An 18,534-nucleotide genomic window follows, 5' to 3' on the forward strand; every position below is an offset into this window, starting at 1 on the left:
GATGGTCTTGATATCTTGATTTCATGATCTGAGCACCTCAGCCTCCCAAAGTGCTGGGATTACAGGCGTGAGCCACTTGGACTTGTTGGCGTGGCTTGCCTGGACTTGTTGATTTTTTTTTTATATTTAATGTTACTCATTTTGATGCTGAAAATGACCCAGTTTGGTTAGTGGGAGCTCCTTCAACCTGGCTCCCCAGGTCCTTTTAATATATCCCACTGATTTTTTTAGTATTTCCTTATTTTCTGACAAGATGATGCTCTAGGCTTATCTTATATTTTCCTTGCCCAACCCGGGAATCAGCAATTTCTCCAAGGAGTTTCTTTAATAGGTATGTAGTAGTATATAGTAGTAGTTTCTTAGTTTCTTTTAGTAGGTATGTCATTTAGAAGCTAAAATTGTCACTAAGTGTTCACATTGATACTGGAGTATCATTGCTTTGAGGCATTTCAGCAGAACGAACTAGGAAAATTTATGCAAATAAGTGTGTATATATATGTGCGACACATGTATATATGAATACATATTTGCGGTACTTTCAAATCATGAGTTCATACTGAAACTTCTAATCCAACACCATGGGTGCTTCTTTGCCTTCCTCCATTCGGTATTGTCTCTCTTACCACAGCAGTAATAACTCTGGCTCCCATTATTCTCAATATATTTCACTCATTTGCTCAGTGCTACCATAAATACAAGTTTCAGAATCACTACAGCTCTATCAACAATAAACCTTCTAAAGTTCAAGACTTCTTTGTAGTTCATTTTGTCTTTAAACTGAAGATATATGGTTAAGTTACCTCAATTAGTAACTGAGTGGTTATCAGTGTGAATTATCATTTTTGTTTGTAAACCACTTTAAAGCCTTTCCTCCTACACTGTTGACTTGATTTTACTAAGTAAAGCATTAATAGTTTTACCAGAACTGGAGATTAAGTTTGAGCATAAGGACCGACTATGGAGTGCTGATCCAAGATGCCCCCCGGGCATCCTCTGTGGTGAAAACCCAGGGCCCTCCCACTACTGATGGCTTTCCCTTGGCTCCAGAGATCTGTAAGCATTGCTTGGACAGTGAATCATTATTTCAAGGTCAACTTAATGTGTGACTGTTTATTCTCCATTTTTCCCATTTCAAAAATATTTTCCCCTACCCTCCATTCCCAGTAGCCCTTAAGAGTCATTCTTTATTTTTATTTTTGTTTTTTAAGTATCTTTTTGCTCTCCTTCAGTCACCAATCCTAGTTGGGCTCTGAGGACTTTTGCAGCAGTCTCTTCACTGATCTCTATGGCCTCCTACTAAGCTGTAAATCCTGTTCTCAGCTGCCATACTAACTCCAGATCCATATTTTGTTGCATTCCTCTGCTCCAGCACCACTTCCAGAGCTCCCTGTTCTCCAGACTCCTTAGCCCACGTAGGTGGTCCTGGACACTCTGTCCCTCCCTTGCTTCCCTAGTGAGTTTCTGAGCCAACAGTTCTTGTTTTCGTGATCTCTGCTATGGTCCATACAAAAGTATATACAAGCTTTTTTTTCTTTTTGGAGGGAAGAGTCCAAGAAGTGTTTCATCAGGTTGTGCAATCTGGATACTCAGATGGTAGAGGAGCTGTAAGATGGTAGAGGAACCAGCTCAGGAGAGCAACTGGGCTAGCAGCTTTACGGAAGCCTTGGATGGTGGGGGAACTCCCGTACAGAAACTCAGCTGGTCAAAGAAACTCGACGCTGCAAGACCTTGGAAGCTTTGTCAAGGGGACCAGCCTCCATGGACCATGGAATGCCTTGAGAGTAATGACAGTTGAGTATTGGCTGTTGTGTGGGAATGCCTTTCCCAGCTGGTGCCCTCACCTTAAAGGGAAAAAGAAAAAACACGGGATTGTATAAATGGGAAATACTTGGGTCCACTGAGCTGATAGCTGACAAGCGTCTGTCTTTAAACTGAGAGCAAATATGGTGAGCTGTGGTGTAGGAGGCACTGCTAGGGTCTTGCTGGTCCTGCCTCTGCCTTGTGTTAAGCCAGTTCATCCTGAGCTACACAGCTAACAAGTGGTGAAGCTGGGATTTGAACTCAGATGGGTTTGACCCCAAGCCTGTGTTCTAATCATTTCAAAGTACTGCCACTCAGCTGATGAGGAAGGTGAGATGGACTTCTAAGCGTTGGCAGAAGAGTAGGGGTCAGGGAGGTTGGTGGTCTGTTCCCCTGGGCTTGTGTCTCAAAGAACCCAAAAAGCTACTACATTAGACAGCTTTCCTATCTCCTGCATGAATCCCTTGCAAAGCAGTACCAACAGATGGCCGGTCATCTTTTTGAGTTGCTAGAGTAATGGGGAGCACATCCACAACACAGCCTTCTAATGCTTGTTAGAAAGTGCTTTTGTTGCAAAGTTCTTCTAGCTTCTTTTTTTGACCTTGCTTTGGTCTCCCCAGCCCAACTTTCTGCCTCTGGTTGCACTGATACTTTGTCCTGGTGCTGGTGCTTAAGATGTGGTCTGCCCCGCCAAAGAAACCTGTGAAGGGTACTCACCCACATGTGGACTTAACTCTTGATGGAGTTGATGAATCAGCCCATTTCACCTATTCAACAGATGTGACTGTTTTGTCTTTCTGGTTCCAAAGGATTTCTGGAGAGCTATGGCTTTACCCTTTTAGAATTATTGGTCCTCATACTCTGTGCACCTCTGATGTCAGCATGGGATTTCTATAATTCCAAGCAGGAGTTGCAGCCACTTGATAGGTAGTGCCTCAGTCTGGGGCCTCTGTGGAATCCAGCTGGCATATTCCAGCCAATGTAGCAGCCTCAATAGTTAAGTTTTGACCATGTCCCTACTGTCCTGGGTGGTGAAAATACCCCCTTTATGTGTCCTTGGGAGCAGAAAGATGCTCTTCAAAAAGTGGTGCCTGGTAAGAGATTTCCACAGAACAAGACACTCAGAAGGGCAGGGATAAAATCTTACCTGAGCTTGGTCTAATATGAAAAGCCTAAGGCTGGGTGCGGTGGCCCATGCCTGTAATCCCAGCACTTTGGGAGGCCAAGGCAGACAGATGGCTTGAGCTCAGGAGTTCATGACCAGCCTGGCCAACATGGTGAAAGTCTGTCTCTATTAAAAATACAAAACTTAGCTGGGTGTGGTGGTGGGTGCCTGTAATTCCAGCTACTTGAGAGCCTGAGGCAGGAGAATCACTTGAACCCCAGAGGCGGAGGTTGCTGTGAGCTGAGATCACACCACTGCCCTCCAGCCTGGGTGACAGACTGAGACCCTGTCTCCCCCACCCCCACCCCTGCAAAAAAAAGCCAAGCCTGAGTGGCATCACACCTTTGTTTCCCATGAAAATATTAGTCCCTGCTTGATGGACTTTTATCTGGGAACAAGGGCAAAAAAGGAGTTACAGTCAAGCCACAAATTGAAGATTTGCAAGCCTCACCCAAGGGAAAGTCCTCAGCTAGTCTCATACTCTTGTAACCATCAAGAGGAGCTGTTACAGACCATTCTTATATGACCTTCCTTCCCTGGCTGCCTGGAAAGCTTACTTGCCGATTTGTCTCCCACACCTTTGCCTTTTCTGCATAAGCATATTAGGCTGTTTAAGGAACTCACCCCATATTGCCAGACCCATGAAGTGTGTAGGGTATGACTTCTTAAGAGCGAGGAGGTCTGATGCCAAGAGAAAACTTTTTTTTTTTGAGACAGGGTCTGGTTCTGTTACCTAGATTGGAGTGCAGTAGTGGTGCAATCTCTGCTCACTGCAACAACCTCCGCCTTAAGGGCTCAAGCCATCCTCCTACCTCAGCCTCACAAGTAGCTGGGACTATAGGTGTGTGCCACCACATCCAGCTAATTTTTTATTTTTTGTAGAGATGGAGTTTCACCATGCTACCCAGGCTGGTCTCAAACTCTTGAGCTCAAGTGATCCACTCACCTTGGCCTTCCAAAGTGCTGGGATTACAGGCGTGAGCCACCATGCCTGGCTGAAAACAGTTCTGCAGCTGCACTGAATCTATGTGGTCTTCAAAAGGGCACTGCCAGGTGCAATTATGCATATAGGCCCAGAGTCTCAAGCCAGGAGGACCCATGCTACAGGCCACTGGATGTTCCCTGAATGCCTCATGCAAAACTCAGTTTGCAAGAGACTCATCCTTAAACCAAGATGACTTGGCCTACACACACTCTAGAGAAATCTAAGGAATGAAATAAAGTGAGCTAGTCCTAAATTCTGCTTTCTTAAAAAAAATTAAAAAGCCAAAACAACAAAACCACCACCTCACTAATACGGTTAACTTGTTGTCATTTAACAGATTATCAGAAACTGCAAACTCTCTCAAGAGCCACAGGATAGGAAATCATCTCTTTAAAGCCATACCTGGTAGGAACAATAGGATGACTACCACAAGCCTGATTTTGAATAGTTTATTAAAGGAAAGGTGAAGCATCAGTTTCAAATTGTACAAAAGGAAAAAAACCTCATATTGCAAATGTACAATTTACAGAATTACTAGCAAAACCAATCAAGGAGACACCGAAAATACAAAAATTTGATTGACTTCAAACTGAACTGGAAACCCATTGGAGTAGATATTTAGCCTTTTTGTGTGGCATGGTAGTCTACAATTCTGTCAGCATCTGTTTTCCATACAAGACTGTCACACAAAGGATCAGTTTGTGCATGTGCCAGGGCACCTCATGGCTTGCTCCCCGGCCAAAACCACAGGCAGGCAGGGCTGGGGTGGACAGTCCAGTCATTCCTGCGCCTTCACTTCCAGTGAAGCCCACAATTCTGGGAGAAAATGAGGCCCCAGCTCCCCTAACTGGAGCCCAAGAATTGCTGAATTAGCAGAGAAAACATTTTGGTGACCAGGTTTTTTCAGAACTGTACAAGTGTTGAGAAAAATCTGTTTTGTGTCTTTACTAAAAGGATGAATAAAATCATCCATCTTGCTTTCCCGCACAAAAGATGATCACTGGGTGTGCAGAATTTTTAAAAATGTTTTTTGTATTTGATAAAAAAGGGAAAGCCTCATGATTCTGTTGCAACTACTTTAAAAACCAGCCCAGAAACAGCTGTGGATGGATTGGTTTGGAAATTCTGAGGCTTACTTTAGAAATCTGAAAGGAAGAAACTAAGTGGGGTTTTTAAAACAATAGCAGCAAGTCATAAAAGTCTAGGCAGAATGCAACTCTAAACCATTGTAGACTGTCCTGAAGATTCATAATTTCTTTCCCCAAAAGAATTATTCTTAATATGCACATTTAACACTGAAATGTAGCTGTAATTCAAGGTAAGCTTAGGAACTTCACCCTCTAAGCACAGACTTCTATGCAGCACATACTTCTATAATCAGTAAACTTAATTCACAAAATTAGCGCATAAGGGTATTAAGTGCATGGGAAGTAGACACAGTTATGTTACACTTAAAATTACTTTCGAATGATAAAGGATTTCTTCATGATTATCTTAAGAAAATGGAAGTCTGTGTAACTTGAATTTGGCAGGGCATGAAATAAGTGGTAAAAACAGCAAACTGATAACTTGAGAATCATTTTCATTTTACTGAGAATACTTTATTTGCTGGTAGAAGTTGCTAAAAATGCACAGAACAAATACCAATAGAAAATGCACTGTATTTGAATCTCCCTAGTCTATATAAAATGAACGGTGTACAGCATCTGTTGGAAAAATGGCTGCATGGACATTTCTTATTTTATGCCCACTTATAAATAAAAATAAACCTTTTTATTCAAGAGTATATAAAATCTGGGAATTTCATATGCATATCCACAGAGGGAGTGTGGTTTTTGGCAGAGATGCACTATGTCAGAATTTCATCTTAGCTTGTCAATGTTCTGCTCCTCCATTATTTGTGTTCCACAAAGGTCAACCAAATCCAGTGAGCTCCAAAACACTCTTCGGCAATTAGGATGAGCTGCTTACTCATAGGTTTAATAAAAATGGTTAGCTTTTAAAACATAAAAAGGCAAAATGTTAAAACGGTTTTTAAATTGTACAACAGGAAAATAAAGTTAAAAATATTTTTTTTTTTTACTCAATGTTGAGTTTTCATAAAACAGGTGTATAACAGTGTTTATCTTGACAGCTGTTTTAAAAATTTAAAATTTCTTCCTCCCTCCAGAAAAACACACACATCTGTATTGGGATAAGTCCAATAGTAGGACACAAATGATTTGCAGGTCAGTCTTTCTGAGTTGACATTCACCAACATTCCCTTGGGTAATTTACATGCTCCTCTTGTGTCACTGCAAAAAGGGATTGACCTTAATCATTTGATTTAAAAAACAAATCAGATCACATCAAAAGTGTTTTTCCCCATACAAGCTATCACAGTATATAGGCCTCTAGCTCTAAATAATAGAGTTCCAGATTTGTAAATTTTCTTCAGACTTCAGAACATAGGCATTCCAAATCCCTAGAAAAATGATGAGAAACATAATTATTAATTTCATGCATAAACAGGACCCAGGAACCATAAATAAAAAGCAGTAATAATTTAACATTTACTGAATCATCTTCTATGATAGCTGCAGAGTCAAAGAAGTCTGGCCTTAGCTCAGCTCTCTCTCGCCGATTTCTTGATGGAGGCTGGAAAGAGAAGCGGGTTTCTTAATTTTTTTCTGAGATCGTTAAGACAATGAATTGTGATAATCAGCTAATATTTCTGACAGTATCATAAATATATAGAACAGCTAAGAGTCAATTTTGAAAGGAAGAAGAGAATCTGGCTTTTATATGAAATAGATTTTTTAAAAACCGTACTTTTGGCTTTTAATTATGTTGGCAAAAACAACGCACAAAACTTTCAAACTATAATGAATACACTGAACATGTAAATACATATAAATAACTTTGGGCCTACATGCCCAGGCCATATCTTCCCTTTCAAGTCACAGAAAAATTTACAAAATTGATTACTAGGTGATAAACCTCTGTGAATTCCCCAAAGCAGGCAGATGGAAAGTTATTGGACGGTGGGGGCAGGGAGGTTATAGATTGGAGTAATATGATCTCATTTATATTTACAAAACTTACAAAAACTTCTCATTATGGAAAATTCACAACATACAAAGCAAAATGTTACAGGCTGAATTATGTCCCTTCAAAATGTGCATGCTGAAGTCCTAATCCAGTACCTCAGAAGATGCCAGTATTTGGCGACAGGGCCTTTAAAGAGGTAATTAAGGTAAAATGAGGTCATATGGGTGGGCCCTAATTGAATATAGTAGGGGCCCTGATAAGAAGGAGCGACACATATAGGAAAGACCATCTAAAGACAAGGAAGAAGGCAGTCATCTATCTACAAGCCAAGGAGAGAAGCCTCAAAAGAAATCACCTACACCTCAGGACTTCTAGCTTCCAGAAATGTGATAAAAAAATAAATATCTGGGCCAGGCGTGGTTGCTTACGCCTGTAATCCCAGCACTTTGGAAGGCCGAGTCGGGCGGATCACGAGGTCAAGAGATCAAGACCATCCTGGCCAACATGGTGAAACCCCGTCTCTACTAAAAATATAAAAATTAACTGGGTGTGGTGGCATGCGCCTGTAGTCCCAGCTATTTGGGAGCCTGAGGCAGGAGAATCGCTTGAACCTGGGAGGCAGAGGTTGCAGTGAGTCAAGATCACAGCACTGCACTACAGCCTGGTGACACAGCGAGACTCCATCTATAAATAAATAAATAAATGAAATTTGCTTAAACCACTCAGTCTGTGGTATATATTATGGCAACCTTAGAAAATACACAGAAAAAGCAGCATGATGAATTTCTATGTACCCATCCACCCAGTTTCAAAAATTGTCAAACATGTGGCCAGTCTTGTTCCACTGAGTCTCACTGTTTTTCCTTCCCTATGTAATTTTGCCTATAACTACTTCAATGTGTCTATAACTGATGAGAACTTTTGAAAAAATCATAACCACCATGTATTACTATTCCTGAAAAAATAAGTTCTTAGTATCACCTATGGTTAGTCTGTATCTCAAACATGTCTTCTCATACTGAACAAATGAAGTCCCATATTCGGCATTTTGTTATGCTGAAGCACCGCAGATTTTTGTCAGGCTCAAATTTAAAGCACAAGAGGCCAGATACACATGTGATGCTGAAAGGCAGATCTAGTATGAGCTCTCTTCGAAGAAGGTAAAAAGAAAGAACCAGTTTCTGTTATTATCAGAATTTAAAATATGACTGCTTTGAAAGCAGGCTTGAAAAACACCCAAGCTCATCCAAATGCCCACTGTTTTTGGTCAATGTTACCTCCTCCTCACCTCACCCTTCCTCCCAGAATTCTGAGAATAAGAGGATAATTTTTGTTTGTTTGTTTCTCTGAGACGGAGTTTCGCTCTTGTTGCCCAGGCTAGAGTGCAACGGCACAATGTTGGCTCACTGCAACCTCAGCCTCCAAGTAGCTGGGATTACGGGCATGTGCCACCACGCCTGGCTAATTTTGTATTTTTAGTAGAGATGGGGGATTTCTCCATATTGGTCAGGCTGGTCTCGAACTCCCGACTTCAGATGATCCACCCACCTCAGTCTCCTAAAGTGCTGGGATTATAGGCGTGAGCCACCGTGCCCGACCTAAGAGGGTCATCTTACACCAATGCCCCCACATATTTTAACAAAAGAAAAATATAGTGAATTTCTCTACCAGATCAATAACCATGGTGTCCTCAAATTCTTCATTCATATCTTCTAACTGGCTTCGGGATGACATCATCACATCTTCAAAGATGGGCTCAGCATCTTCCTCCATTAGACCCCGACTGGTAAGAAAAAGGTCTTGTCAGAAAGCTCATCAGACTCCACCCCGGCTGTTTCTCAGATGAAAGTTACTCTAACCAATTGAAGTACACCTTCCAATCATGACCTACAGACTACACAAATTATAATGAACTCCAAGAGAATTAAGAATCATTCCTTTGGTTCATTCAAGATTTCATCTCACACATCAAAAGGAAGTACAATTCAATAATAATAGTTGTTAACATTTATTTAGCTATGTGTCAATTACCCTAAAATTCTTATTGGTACTATTATCCCAGTTTTACAAATGAGGAACCTGAAGCATAGATTTTTTTTTTTTTTTTGAGACACAGTGTTGCTCTGTTGCCCAGGTTGGAATGCAGTGGTGTGATCTCGACTCACTACAACCTCCACCTCCTGGATTTAAGCGATTCTCTTGCCTCAGCCTCCCGAGTAGCTGGGATTACAGGCGCCCGCCACTATGCTCGGCTAATTTTTTGTATTTGTAGTAGAGATGGGATTTCATCATGTTGGCCAGGCTGGTCTTGAACTCCTGACCTCAAGTGATCTGCCTGTCTCTGCCTCCCAAAGTGCTGGGATTACAGGCAGAGCCACCACGCCTAGCCAGCACAGATGTTTTAGAGCTTGCCCAAGGCCATGCAGCTGCCAAGTGGCAGAGCTAGGATTTAAATGCTGAAAGTGTGAAGAACTCACATCCTCCTTTCCTATCCTATGCTGCATAGCATATCACGAATTGTAATTTTAACTCCTAAGACCGAACATCAAAGATACCCAAGTCATTTCACAAAATGATGGGCATCACATAGTTATGTTCTTGTGACACTCAATGTAACACTTACACAGCATGCCTCACTCCAGTTCTCACTTTCATGTAGTTCATTCCTGTTCTGTCCTTCCGATTTAAGTCTTCTAACTTCGGCTGGCCTAACCAAGAGATCTGCATCTGAGGACTAAGAGAGGGTACTATTATTAATTTTGTAGCAGCAGATGATGAATTTAGCTAATGAGCCCCATGCTAAGAAAGCCAAGGTAGGTTTACTTAATCCCATGTAGTAGGAATTAGTTGGATTTATTCTGGTGCCTTTTTATTAAAAAGGCAGTAAGTTGCCCAAAGATATCTGTAAGTCTCCAAGAGAAGCTGGCTGAGGCTAATTGTTAGATGCTTAAACTATCAACCAAATCTCTGCCAAACAAGGGCTCTCGAGACCTCTGTCTTGGGCTGGTGCCCCACTCACAGGTGTACCTAGGTGGACAGCAGACCCCTAACTAACAAATTATGTTGGCTTGGCAGGTGAAAGTTCTCCAGAATTCAACAAGGAAGAATATAGCAGCTTTTCCTCAGTCTTTATGGAGTCAAATCTGCACTTGTACTCTAAACTTACTGGCACATGGAAGTGTGTGTAAATATGCCTCTGAGGATTTTTTCTTTTTTTTTTTTTTTTTTTGAGATGGAGTCTTGCTCTGTCATGCAGGCTGGCGTGCAGGGGCATAATCTTGGCTCACTGCAACCTCTGCCTCCCCGGTTCAAGGGATTCTTCTGACTCAGCCTCCAGAGTAGCTGGGACTACAGGTGCCCACCACCACACCCAGCTAATTTTTTGTATTTTTAGTAGAGACAGGGTTTCACCGTGTTAGCTAGGATGGTCTTTATCTCCTGACCTTGTGATCCACTCACCTTGGCCTCCCAAAGTGCTGGGATTACAGGCATGAGCCACCGCGCCCGGCCAGGAATTTTTTTTAAGACAGGGTCTCACTCTTGTCACCCAGGCTGGAGTGCAGTGGCATGATCTCGGCTCCCTACAACCTCTGGCTCCCAGTCTCCAGTGATGCTCTCATCTCAGCCTCCCAAGTAGCTGGGACCACAGGCATGCACCACCATAACTGGCTAATTTTCTTTTGTGGTGGTGTTGAGACAGAGTCTGTGTCACCCAGGCTGCAGTGCAGTGGCGCGATTTTGGCTCACTGCAATGTCTGCCTCCCGAGTTCAAGCAATTCTCATTCCTTAGTCTCCTGAATAGTTGGGATCACAGGCATGTGCCACCATGCCTAGCCAGGAAACTTTAGTGATTTTTTTTTTTTTTTTTTTTTTTTGAGACGGAGTCTCGCTGTCGCCCAGGCTGGAGTGCAGTGGCCGGATCTCAGCTCACTGCAAGCTCCGCCTCCCGGGTTTATGCCATTCTCCTGCCTCAGCCTCCCGAGTAGCTGGGACTACAGGCACCCGCCACCATGCCCGGCTAGTTTTTTGTATTTTTTTAGTAGAGACGGGGTTTCACCGTGTTAGCCAGGATGGTCTCGCTCTCCTGACCTCGTGATCCGCCCGTCTCGGCCTCCCAAAGTGCTGGGATTACAGGCTTGAGCCACTGCGACTGGCCTCACTTTAGTGACTTTTTAGCCAATACAAACTGTCACATGAACTTGTTTCCAAGCTGTCTTTATATCATGTGGGGCCACCACCTTGATTAAACCTATAAACCTGGAGCAGGGAAAAGAAGGCAGACCATGGCTACAGGGACTGACAAATGGTAAGGTCAGAGAGCAAAGGCAGGCTGCTAAAATAAGAAGAAACCCACCCTGTAGGAAGAGGGGTGGGGATATTGGTTAGCTCACCCATCTTGGGATGCTTGCCATAAGGCAAACCACCTTCTAGGATACTTGGCAGCACAAGAAAGCCCAGTTATACTATGGGTGACAGTGAGTATCCTCTTGGGTTTGAAGGCTGATCCCTTAGAGCAAAGAGGTCTTATGAAAATCCAGGATTTGATACTTCTAACACTGTCTTTTTCTATTTTCAACCTAACTAAATTTGTTGAGTACAAGTGAGAGTTCTCCCTCTTATCCATCAGAGTAATTCACAGCATTACCCCACCATACACAGAAACACAAGTTAGGAGCTCAGAGAATTTCAAAGTTGGATGGAAAACAATAAAAGATTTTTATAAACAAAACACACCATCACCCTCTGCTTTCTCTACAGTTTGCAGAGGCCTGTCTACTAGAAAACATTTTAATTACTAGCATGGAGAAAAGGTAAGACCTTGATTCTCTCTTTGAGGGCAAGGGCAACTATTCTCAGAATTTATCAAGTAAGATCTTAAAAATTCTTAATCCATGAGAAGTTTGAGTTTAAAATATAAATGTAACAAGACAAAAGATTAATTAAATGGATGATAAAGGTCATATAGTCTATTTGGTGTTCAGACTACTGACAACTTAACATAGGCTCTTACAGGTTTTCTTGCCTAGGAAGTAACGTGCATTTCTTGGCAAGTCCCTGAGAAGAAACAGACCTGCCCAATGAAAATGCAAATGCCAGCTGAAATTAGCACTTGGTGAGACACCATACATTTAAAGATCTGTGAATTTCCAGGAACTGGTATCTTCAATAATGTTTGCAGTCTTTGTATAGCTCTTCTCACATAAAGTGTTTACCCTCTGTTTGTGGCTTCTTTTACCATGAACTGACCAGCAATATGTTCCGATGAACAAATAAAGTTTTTCTTAAATAGTTTTACTTTCTTTATACTTTCTTTAAAGGTTTTTTGCCAAGAAGACAAATTTTTGCTACTTACTTGTGTAAAAAGTCTGGTTCAGAACCATGTTCAGACTCAGGTTCTTGAATCTGGTCTCCCATGGGCCGGCTGTTCTCCCGCAGTACAGTGGACGTGAGTTGTGGTGCTGGCAGGGGGCCAGGGGTCTGAATCATGGTGTCAGTCCTGTTTAGCCATGTGTTATCCAGACTCTCATCTGTAAAATTCCACTTAAGGTCACAGAATGTTGTGGGTGGAGTGAACTCTGGTGGCAGTTATAGCACAGACTTGTGAAGACTGTGGCTATGCAGTTAGACTATCTACTTCAAATCTCAGTTCCACCACTGACTTCTATGACTCTGTACAAGTCATTAAACTTCCAAAGTTGAGTTTTCTCATATATACAATGGGGACATCATTACCTAACCTCACGAAGTTGTAGGGACTAAATGAGGTAATGTATGTAACCACTGAATGTTAGCTATCATCACATCATCATCTCTTTAAGTCCCTCCATCTCTCAAGATTCATTCATCCTAGAAGGGGAAGATTGCAGCCAGCCAGAGTTTGCTCAAGCAATAAAGGGCCTATTTCCTGGGCCTCATAGGGGTCTCAGGCAGTAGCAATTAAAGTCTGACTGGCTTTTGTGGAGAAATAAGCAAATCCCCTTGTATAACTAGACACTGGTCAATAACTTCTTGCCAAGTTATATATGTGGAGATGGGTTGAGAGGTTCACCATTTTCATGCCTCTGTGTCCTTCAGGGATGCCTTCCCTGATTACCCCCACCCAATCCCCCACTTAACATTTTTTTTTCTCTTTTTTAAGATGGAGTCTCGCTCTGTCGCCCAGGCTGGAGTGCAGTGGCGTGATCTCGGCTCCCTGCAACCTCCGCCTCCTAGGTTCAAGCGGTTCTCCTGACTCAGCCTCTCGAGTAGCTGGGATTACAGGTGACTGCCACCACACCTGGCTCATTTTTGTATTTTTAGTAGAGATAGGGTATCACTATGTTGGCCAGGCTGGTCTTGAACTCCTGACCTCAGGTGATCCGCCTGCCTCGGCCTCCCAAACTGCTGAGATTACAGGCATAAGCCACCAAACCCAGCCTTCTCTTTTAATTTCTAGAGGAAATACATTCTTACTCACTTAGGACTTAATTATATACTATCCTGTATTAGCAGGTATGTAATTTGTCATGTGTATAAACTGTCTCTGTAAAACTTAAGTTTTCCAGGGGCTAGGAACTGTTTTTCCTTCAGAACTTATGAAAACAGTTTATAAAGATCTTTTCTTTTTTTTTTTTTTTTTTTGAGATGGAGTCTCGCTCTGTCGCCCAGGCTGGAGTGCAGTGGCCGGATCTCAGCTCACTGCAAGCTCCGCCTCCCGGGTTCACGCCATTCTCCTGCCTCAGCCTCCCGTGTAGCTGGGACTACAGGCGCCCGCCACCTCACCTGGCTAGTTTTTTGTATTTTTTAGTAGAGACGGGGTTTCGCCGTGTTAGCCAGGATGGTCTCGATCTCCTGACCTCGTGATCCACCCGTCTCGGCCTCCCAAAGTGCTGGGATTACAGGCTTGAGCCACCGCGCCCAGCCAAAGATCTTTTCTTTTGAGACAGACTCTCACTCTGTCGCATGCTGTAGTGCAGTGGCACGATCTGGGCTCACTTCAACCTCCACCTCCTAAGTTTAAGTGATTCTCCTGCCTCAGCCTCCCAAGTAGCTGAGATTACAGGCATCTGCTGTCACGCCCAGCTAATTTTTGTATTTTTAGTAGAGATGGGTTTCACCATGTTGGCCAGGCTGATCTGGAACTCCTGACCTCAAGTAATCAGCCCACCTCGACCTCCCAGAATGCTGGCATTATAGGCGTAAGCCACTGGCTAAGATGGTTTATAAAGATTTGAGCAGATTAAAGCATTATTTATAAACTATCCTGATAAAATATTACCTAAAGTTTTTTTTTTTTTTTTTTTTTTTTTTTTTTTTTTTTTTTGAGATGGGGCTTTGCTATGTTGCCTAGGCTGATCTCAAACTCCTGAGCTCAAGCAATCCACCCATCTCCCAAAGTGCTGGAATTAAGGGCATGACCTACTATGCCCGGCCAAGTTTCTACCTATAAAATTTCTAGGCCGGGCGCGGTGGCTCACACCTGTAATCCCAGCACTTTGGGAGGCCGAGACGGGCGGATCACGAGGTCAGGAGATCGAGACCATCCTGGCTAACACGGTGAAACCCTGTCTCTACCAAAAATACAAAAATGAGCCAGGCGAGGTGGCGGGCGCCTGTAGTCCCAGCTACACAGGAGGCTGAGGCAGGAGAATGGCGTGAACCTGGAGCTTGCAGTGAATGGAGATCGCGCCATTGCACTCCAGCCTGGGCGACAGAGCAAGACTCCATCTCAAAAAAAAAAAAAAAAAATCTAACTTACTCTAATATGATAAGGCTTCTTAAAAAGTATTACTGCTTTGGTTTTCCTTCTGAAGAATTTTAATCCCAATACATAGTATGAATCCCACTGTTTTTCCTCTCCTTAAGTCTCAGAGATGTGTGTGTTAGGCTCCTCCTTTGCCATCGAGCATCCTGTTTCTCCTTGAATTTCTCAGGTTTCTGATATTTTGTTAGATGTGTACATTCTAGACTGGCTTTTCTGTGCCTGGAAATACCTACCCATTGTCTTGGTTAAAGTAATTCCTATGATCTGAAGCTCACTACTCAATCTCTTCTTAGTTAACAAAGACACATTTCATGATCTTCTATTTATAACACATTTCATTCAACATTTAATTCAGAACTTTTATTCTCTACCACACTTAAAATTTTATGATAAAAAGATTATTATCACTTAGGTTCTGAAGCTGGTAAACTCAATTGTCAGCTGTCTACTACATGTCATCTTTTCCAGAAAATCTTCCTATATTCAAAAGTTTGGTCACTGCCTATATGTTCCCAGAACCTCCTGTGTTTGGCACATCAGAGCATTGACCACGGTGAAATCAAACAGCCTGTTTCTGTTCTCTCTCTTCCTATCTGCACTCACAGTATATTAACACCTAATCTGTAATACTTAGCGCAGTTCCTAGGAAGGCACTTGGTAGAAACTTACTGAATGAATTGATAACTCCAGGGAGAACTCATTCATCTTAAATAGAAATAGATTACTTCTAATCCTTTAAAGATTACTCAATGAAAATATTTCTTTTAATACTTTCTCATTTTCATCTCTGAAGGATGAAACTCTGCAGCCTACGGGTTCTGTGCATGCAACCCATCTTAGTCATTTTGTAAATCTCAAATTGACAAAAAAGTTTTCTTTTTTGTAATTTAAACAAATTAGGTTATCTGGTTCCATATAAGCTTCTCTTAATCTTGAAAATAATATTGACTGTACCATTAGTGAACATTATGGACAGTTAAAATCTCTAAGCTTTAGTTTCTTTTGTGAAAAATTTAGATAATAGTGTTGACTTATAAGACATTTATACACTTATACATCATTCACTATGTGCCAGAGACTGACTTAGGTGCTTTACAAATATAAGTCAAATAAATGATTAAATGATATAATGCATGTTAAAACATATTCCTAGTACATAGCAAAAATTTGATGAATGTTGGCTAACAAGAATATTACACTGAAGAATGACTAGACTCAATGGCTCATGCCTGTAATCCTAGCACTTTGGGACACTGAGGCATATGGATCGCTTGAGTCCAGGAGTTCAAGACCAGTCCGGGCAACAAGGTGAAACCCTGTCTCTACGAAAAATACAAAAATTAGCTGGGTGTGGTGGCACATGCCTGTAGTCCCAGCTACTTGGGGGCTGAAGTGGGAGGACTGCTTGAGCCAGGGACAAGACTCCAGCCTGGGTGACAGAGTGAGACCCTGTCTCATTAAAAAAAAAAAAAAGGCCAGGTGCAGTGGCTCCCACCTATAATCCCAACACTTTGAGAAGCCAGGGTGGGTGGATCACTTGAGGTCAGGAGTGGGAGAAACCCTGTCTCTACTAAAAATACAAAAATTAGCTGGGCATGGTGGTGGGCACCTGTAATCCCAGCTACTTGGGAGACTGAGGCAGGAGAATTGCTTGAACTTGGGAAGTGAAGGTTGCAGGGAACCAAGATCACACCACTGCATTCCAGCCTGGGTGACAGAGGGAGACCCTGTCTCAAAAAAAAAAAAAAAAAAAAAAAAAAAAAAAAAAAAAAAAGAAAATGCCTGTAGTCATTCTTTAGAGAAAAGTCCAGGATCCTACAGTACAAAGACAAGATTTTATATTTTCTTTCTCTGGACTTTTGAAAAAGAGTTTAAGTCCCAAAGTTGTAATTTGAAAGGAAATCTTAAACTTTGTGGAGATTTTGTTAAACTTGAACAGTAACATTTGTATTCATTCTTTTATTCCTTTTGAAATATAGATGCTTTGAGCTCAAAGGTTAAAAAAAGAAATACAGATGCTGCCTAATTTACTGATTGATGCTAGATATGAGGCATTACTATACAATGATAACGTTCAGATAATTTATTGAATGCTACCTATGTGCCAAGCACTGTGCCCAGTACTGTGTGTGTACTAAGTGGTTTATTTGTAGTTTCTAATATTCACGGGAACTGACAGAATAAATACTCTGCTCATCCTTCATTTGATGAATGATTGAAACTCAAAGGTTGCATAGCTGATAATGAGAAGGCCAGGTCTGAATTCTGGAACTCTGATGTTAGAATTTGTACTCCTCATCAATAGTCAACACTGTCTCCCCAGTAATGAAAAGAATCATTAGATTTAAATTCTAATTAATTTTGCCACAGAGTTTAGCAAAACCTTTATTAGTGAGTCATTTTTTTAGGCAGCACAGGTAAGATGCTGAAAGATAAGAAGTTATAAAAAGAACAAGAGAGAGGACTCAGATCACAGCCCTCCTCTTGGTTTGGAGAAAATTTATTACAAGCATGGAAAAGGGGGAAGATTATTTGAGAAAACAAGCATTTTTACTTTGAGGCTTCTCTTAGTAATTTTAACAGGAATGTTTTGTTTTAATCGAGCAATTTTTATTTATGTATTTATTTATTTATTTATTTATTTATTTATTTATTTATTTTTACATATAGGCATATCTACTACTGATCAGATTTTCGTGACAATTTAACTTCCCATTCCCCACAGTCCAAGAGGGTTATAAAACCAGATTTAGCCATTACTGCCTTTTAAAAAAATTAAATGATGGGAGTCTTGCTCTGTCACCCGGGCTGGAGTGCAGTAGCATGATCATAGCTCACTGCAACCTCAAACTTCTGGGCTCAAGTGATTCTCCCACCTCAGCCTCCCAAGTAGCTGGGATTACAGGTGCATGCCACCAATTTAAAAAATATTTTTTCTTACAGATGGGAGTCCTGCTATGTTTCCCAGGTTGGTCTCAAATTTCTGGCCTTAATTTCCTGATCCTCCTTCCTTCCCCTGAGTAACTGGGATTACAGGTGTGAGCCATCATACCTGGAGGCCATCACTGTCTTATTGTTCCAACCAAGTGGTAGAACTGGAAAACTATTCTAGTATATTCAATTTGCTGCAGAAATCTACCCTCAAATTACCTGTATCTCACCTATATTAGGAAGAATTTTAATAGAATAGCATTGTGACTATCTTACTTTATATTTTAATGTATTAGAGGCATATAGTATAGGGATTGATTTTATAGACCTAGCTAATTGTTTCCTCTTTTGGTCTCTCTTCCTTTATGCTCCATGCTTCCTCAACTTCTTTTTCCTTGACGTTTTTCTGTCTTACTTTGTCTGTTCCAATCTTTTTGCCTTAACATCTTATTGTGAATCAAATATACAAGGAAATCATGTGCCTGATACTATTATCTTGCTTCGAAAGATTATTTGCTACTTTTTCTCTTTAAAACCAGGCAAATTGTTTCTTACAGTGTAAAGGCAGACTTACCTTCTACTCGTTTTTTATGAAGTGGAGGTCGTCCTTTCTTATTCCTTACTGATGAGGTTTTGCTGCTGCTACTTCCACTGTTTACAGACATTCTATCATCTTCACCCCCAGTGACTAATGAATTTCTATAGGAGATGAGTGGAAGCCATACATCTTCCCTCCTTTCCATCATCTGCTCGGTAAGGAATTTCTCTAGGTATGAATGACTAGAAACACAATAGAAACAGCAGTGATTTTCATGGAAGCAGTTCATACATCACTTACTTTTTCTTAATCTGAGGCTCTCTTTCTGCAGCTTCTGAAGA

General features: G+C 41.5%; 1 protein-coding gene across 3 annotated transcripts in view; it reads right to left on the minus strand.

Annotated features, from left to right (window-relative positions):
- Window positions 1–4,384: 4,384 nt before the first annotated feature.
- Window positions 4,385–18,534, minus strand: part of STAG1 (stromal antigen 1) — a 418,468-nt gene continuing 404,318 nt past the window's right edge. Inside the window, exons 23-28 of one of the 3 annotated variants that reach the window (XM_030934393.1) lie at window positions 18,230–18,435; window positions 12,334–12,508; window positions 9,604–9,714; window positions 8,649–8,763; window positions 6,507–6,587; window positions 4,385–6,414 (exon numbers count right to left, since the gene is read on the minus strand). In XM_030934393.1, coding sequence (XP_030790253.1) covers window positions 6,391–6,414; window positions 6,507–6,587; window positions 8,649–8,763; window positions 9,604–9,714; window positions 12,334–12,508; window positions 18,230–18,435 — 712 coding nt within the window. In that variant the 3' untranslated portion in view covers window positions 4,385–6,390. The remainder of the gene's footprint in view (window positions 6,415–6,506; window positions 6,588–8,648; window positions 8,764–9,603; window positions 9,715–12,333; window positions 12,509–18,229; window positions 18,436–18,534) is intronic. The other 2 variants (XM_010364825.2, XM_030934385.1) reach the window with 2 other exon arrangements.

This window comes from Rhinopithecus roxellana, chromosome 1 (genome assembly GCF_007565055.1).
Source record: "Rhinopithecus roxellana isolate Shanxi Qingling chromosome 1, ASM756505v1, whole genome shotgun sequence".
Classification (NCBI taxonomy): domain Eukaryota; kingdom Metazoa; phylum Chordata; class Mammalia; order Primates; family Cercopithecidae; genus Rhinopithecus; species Rhinopithecus roxellana.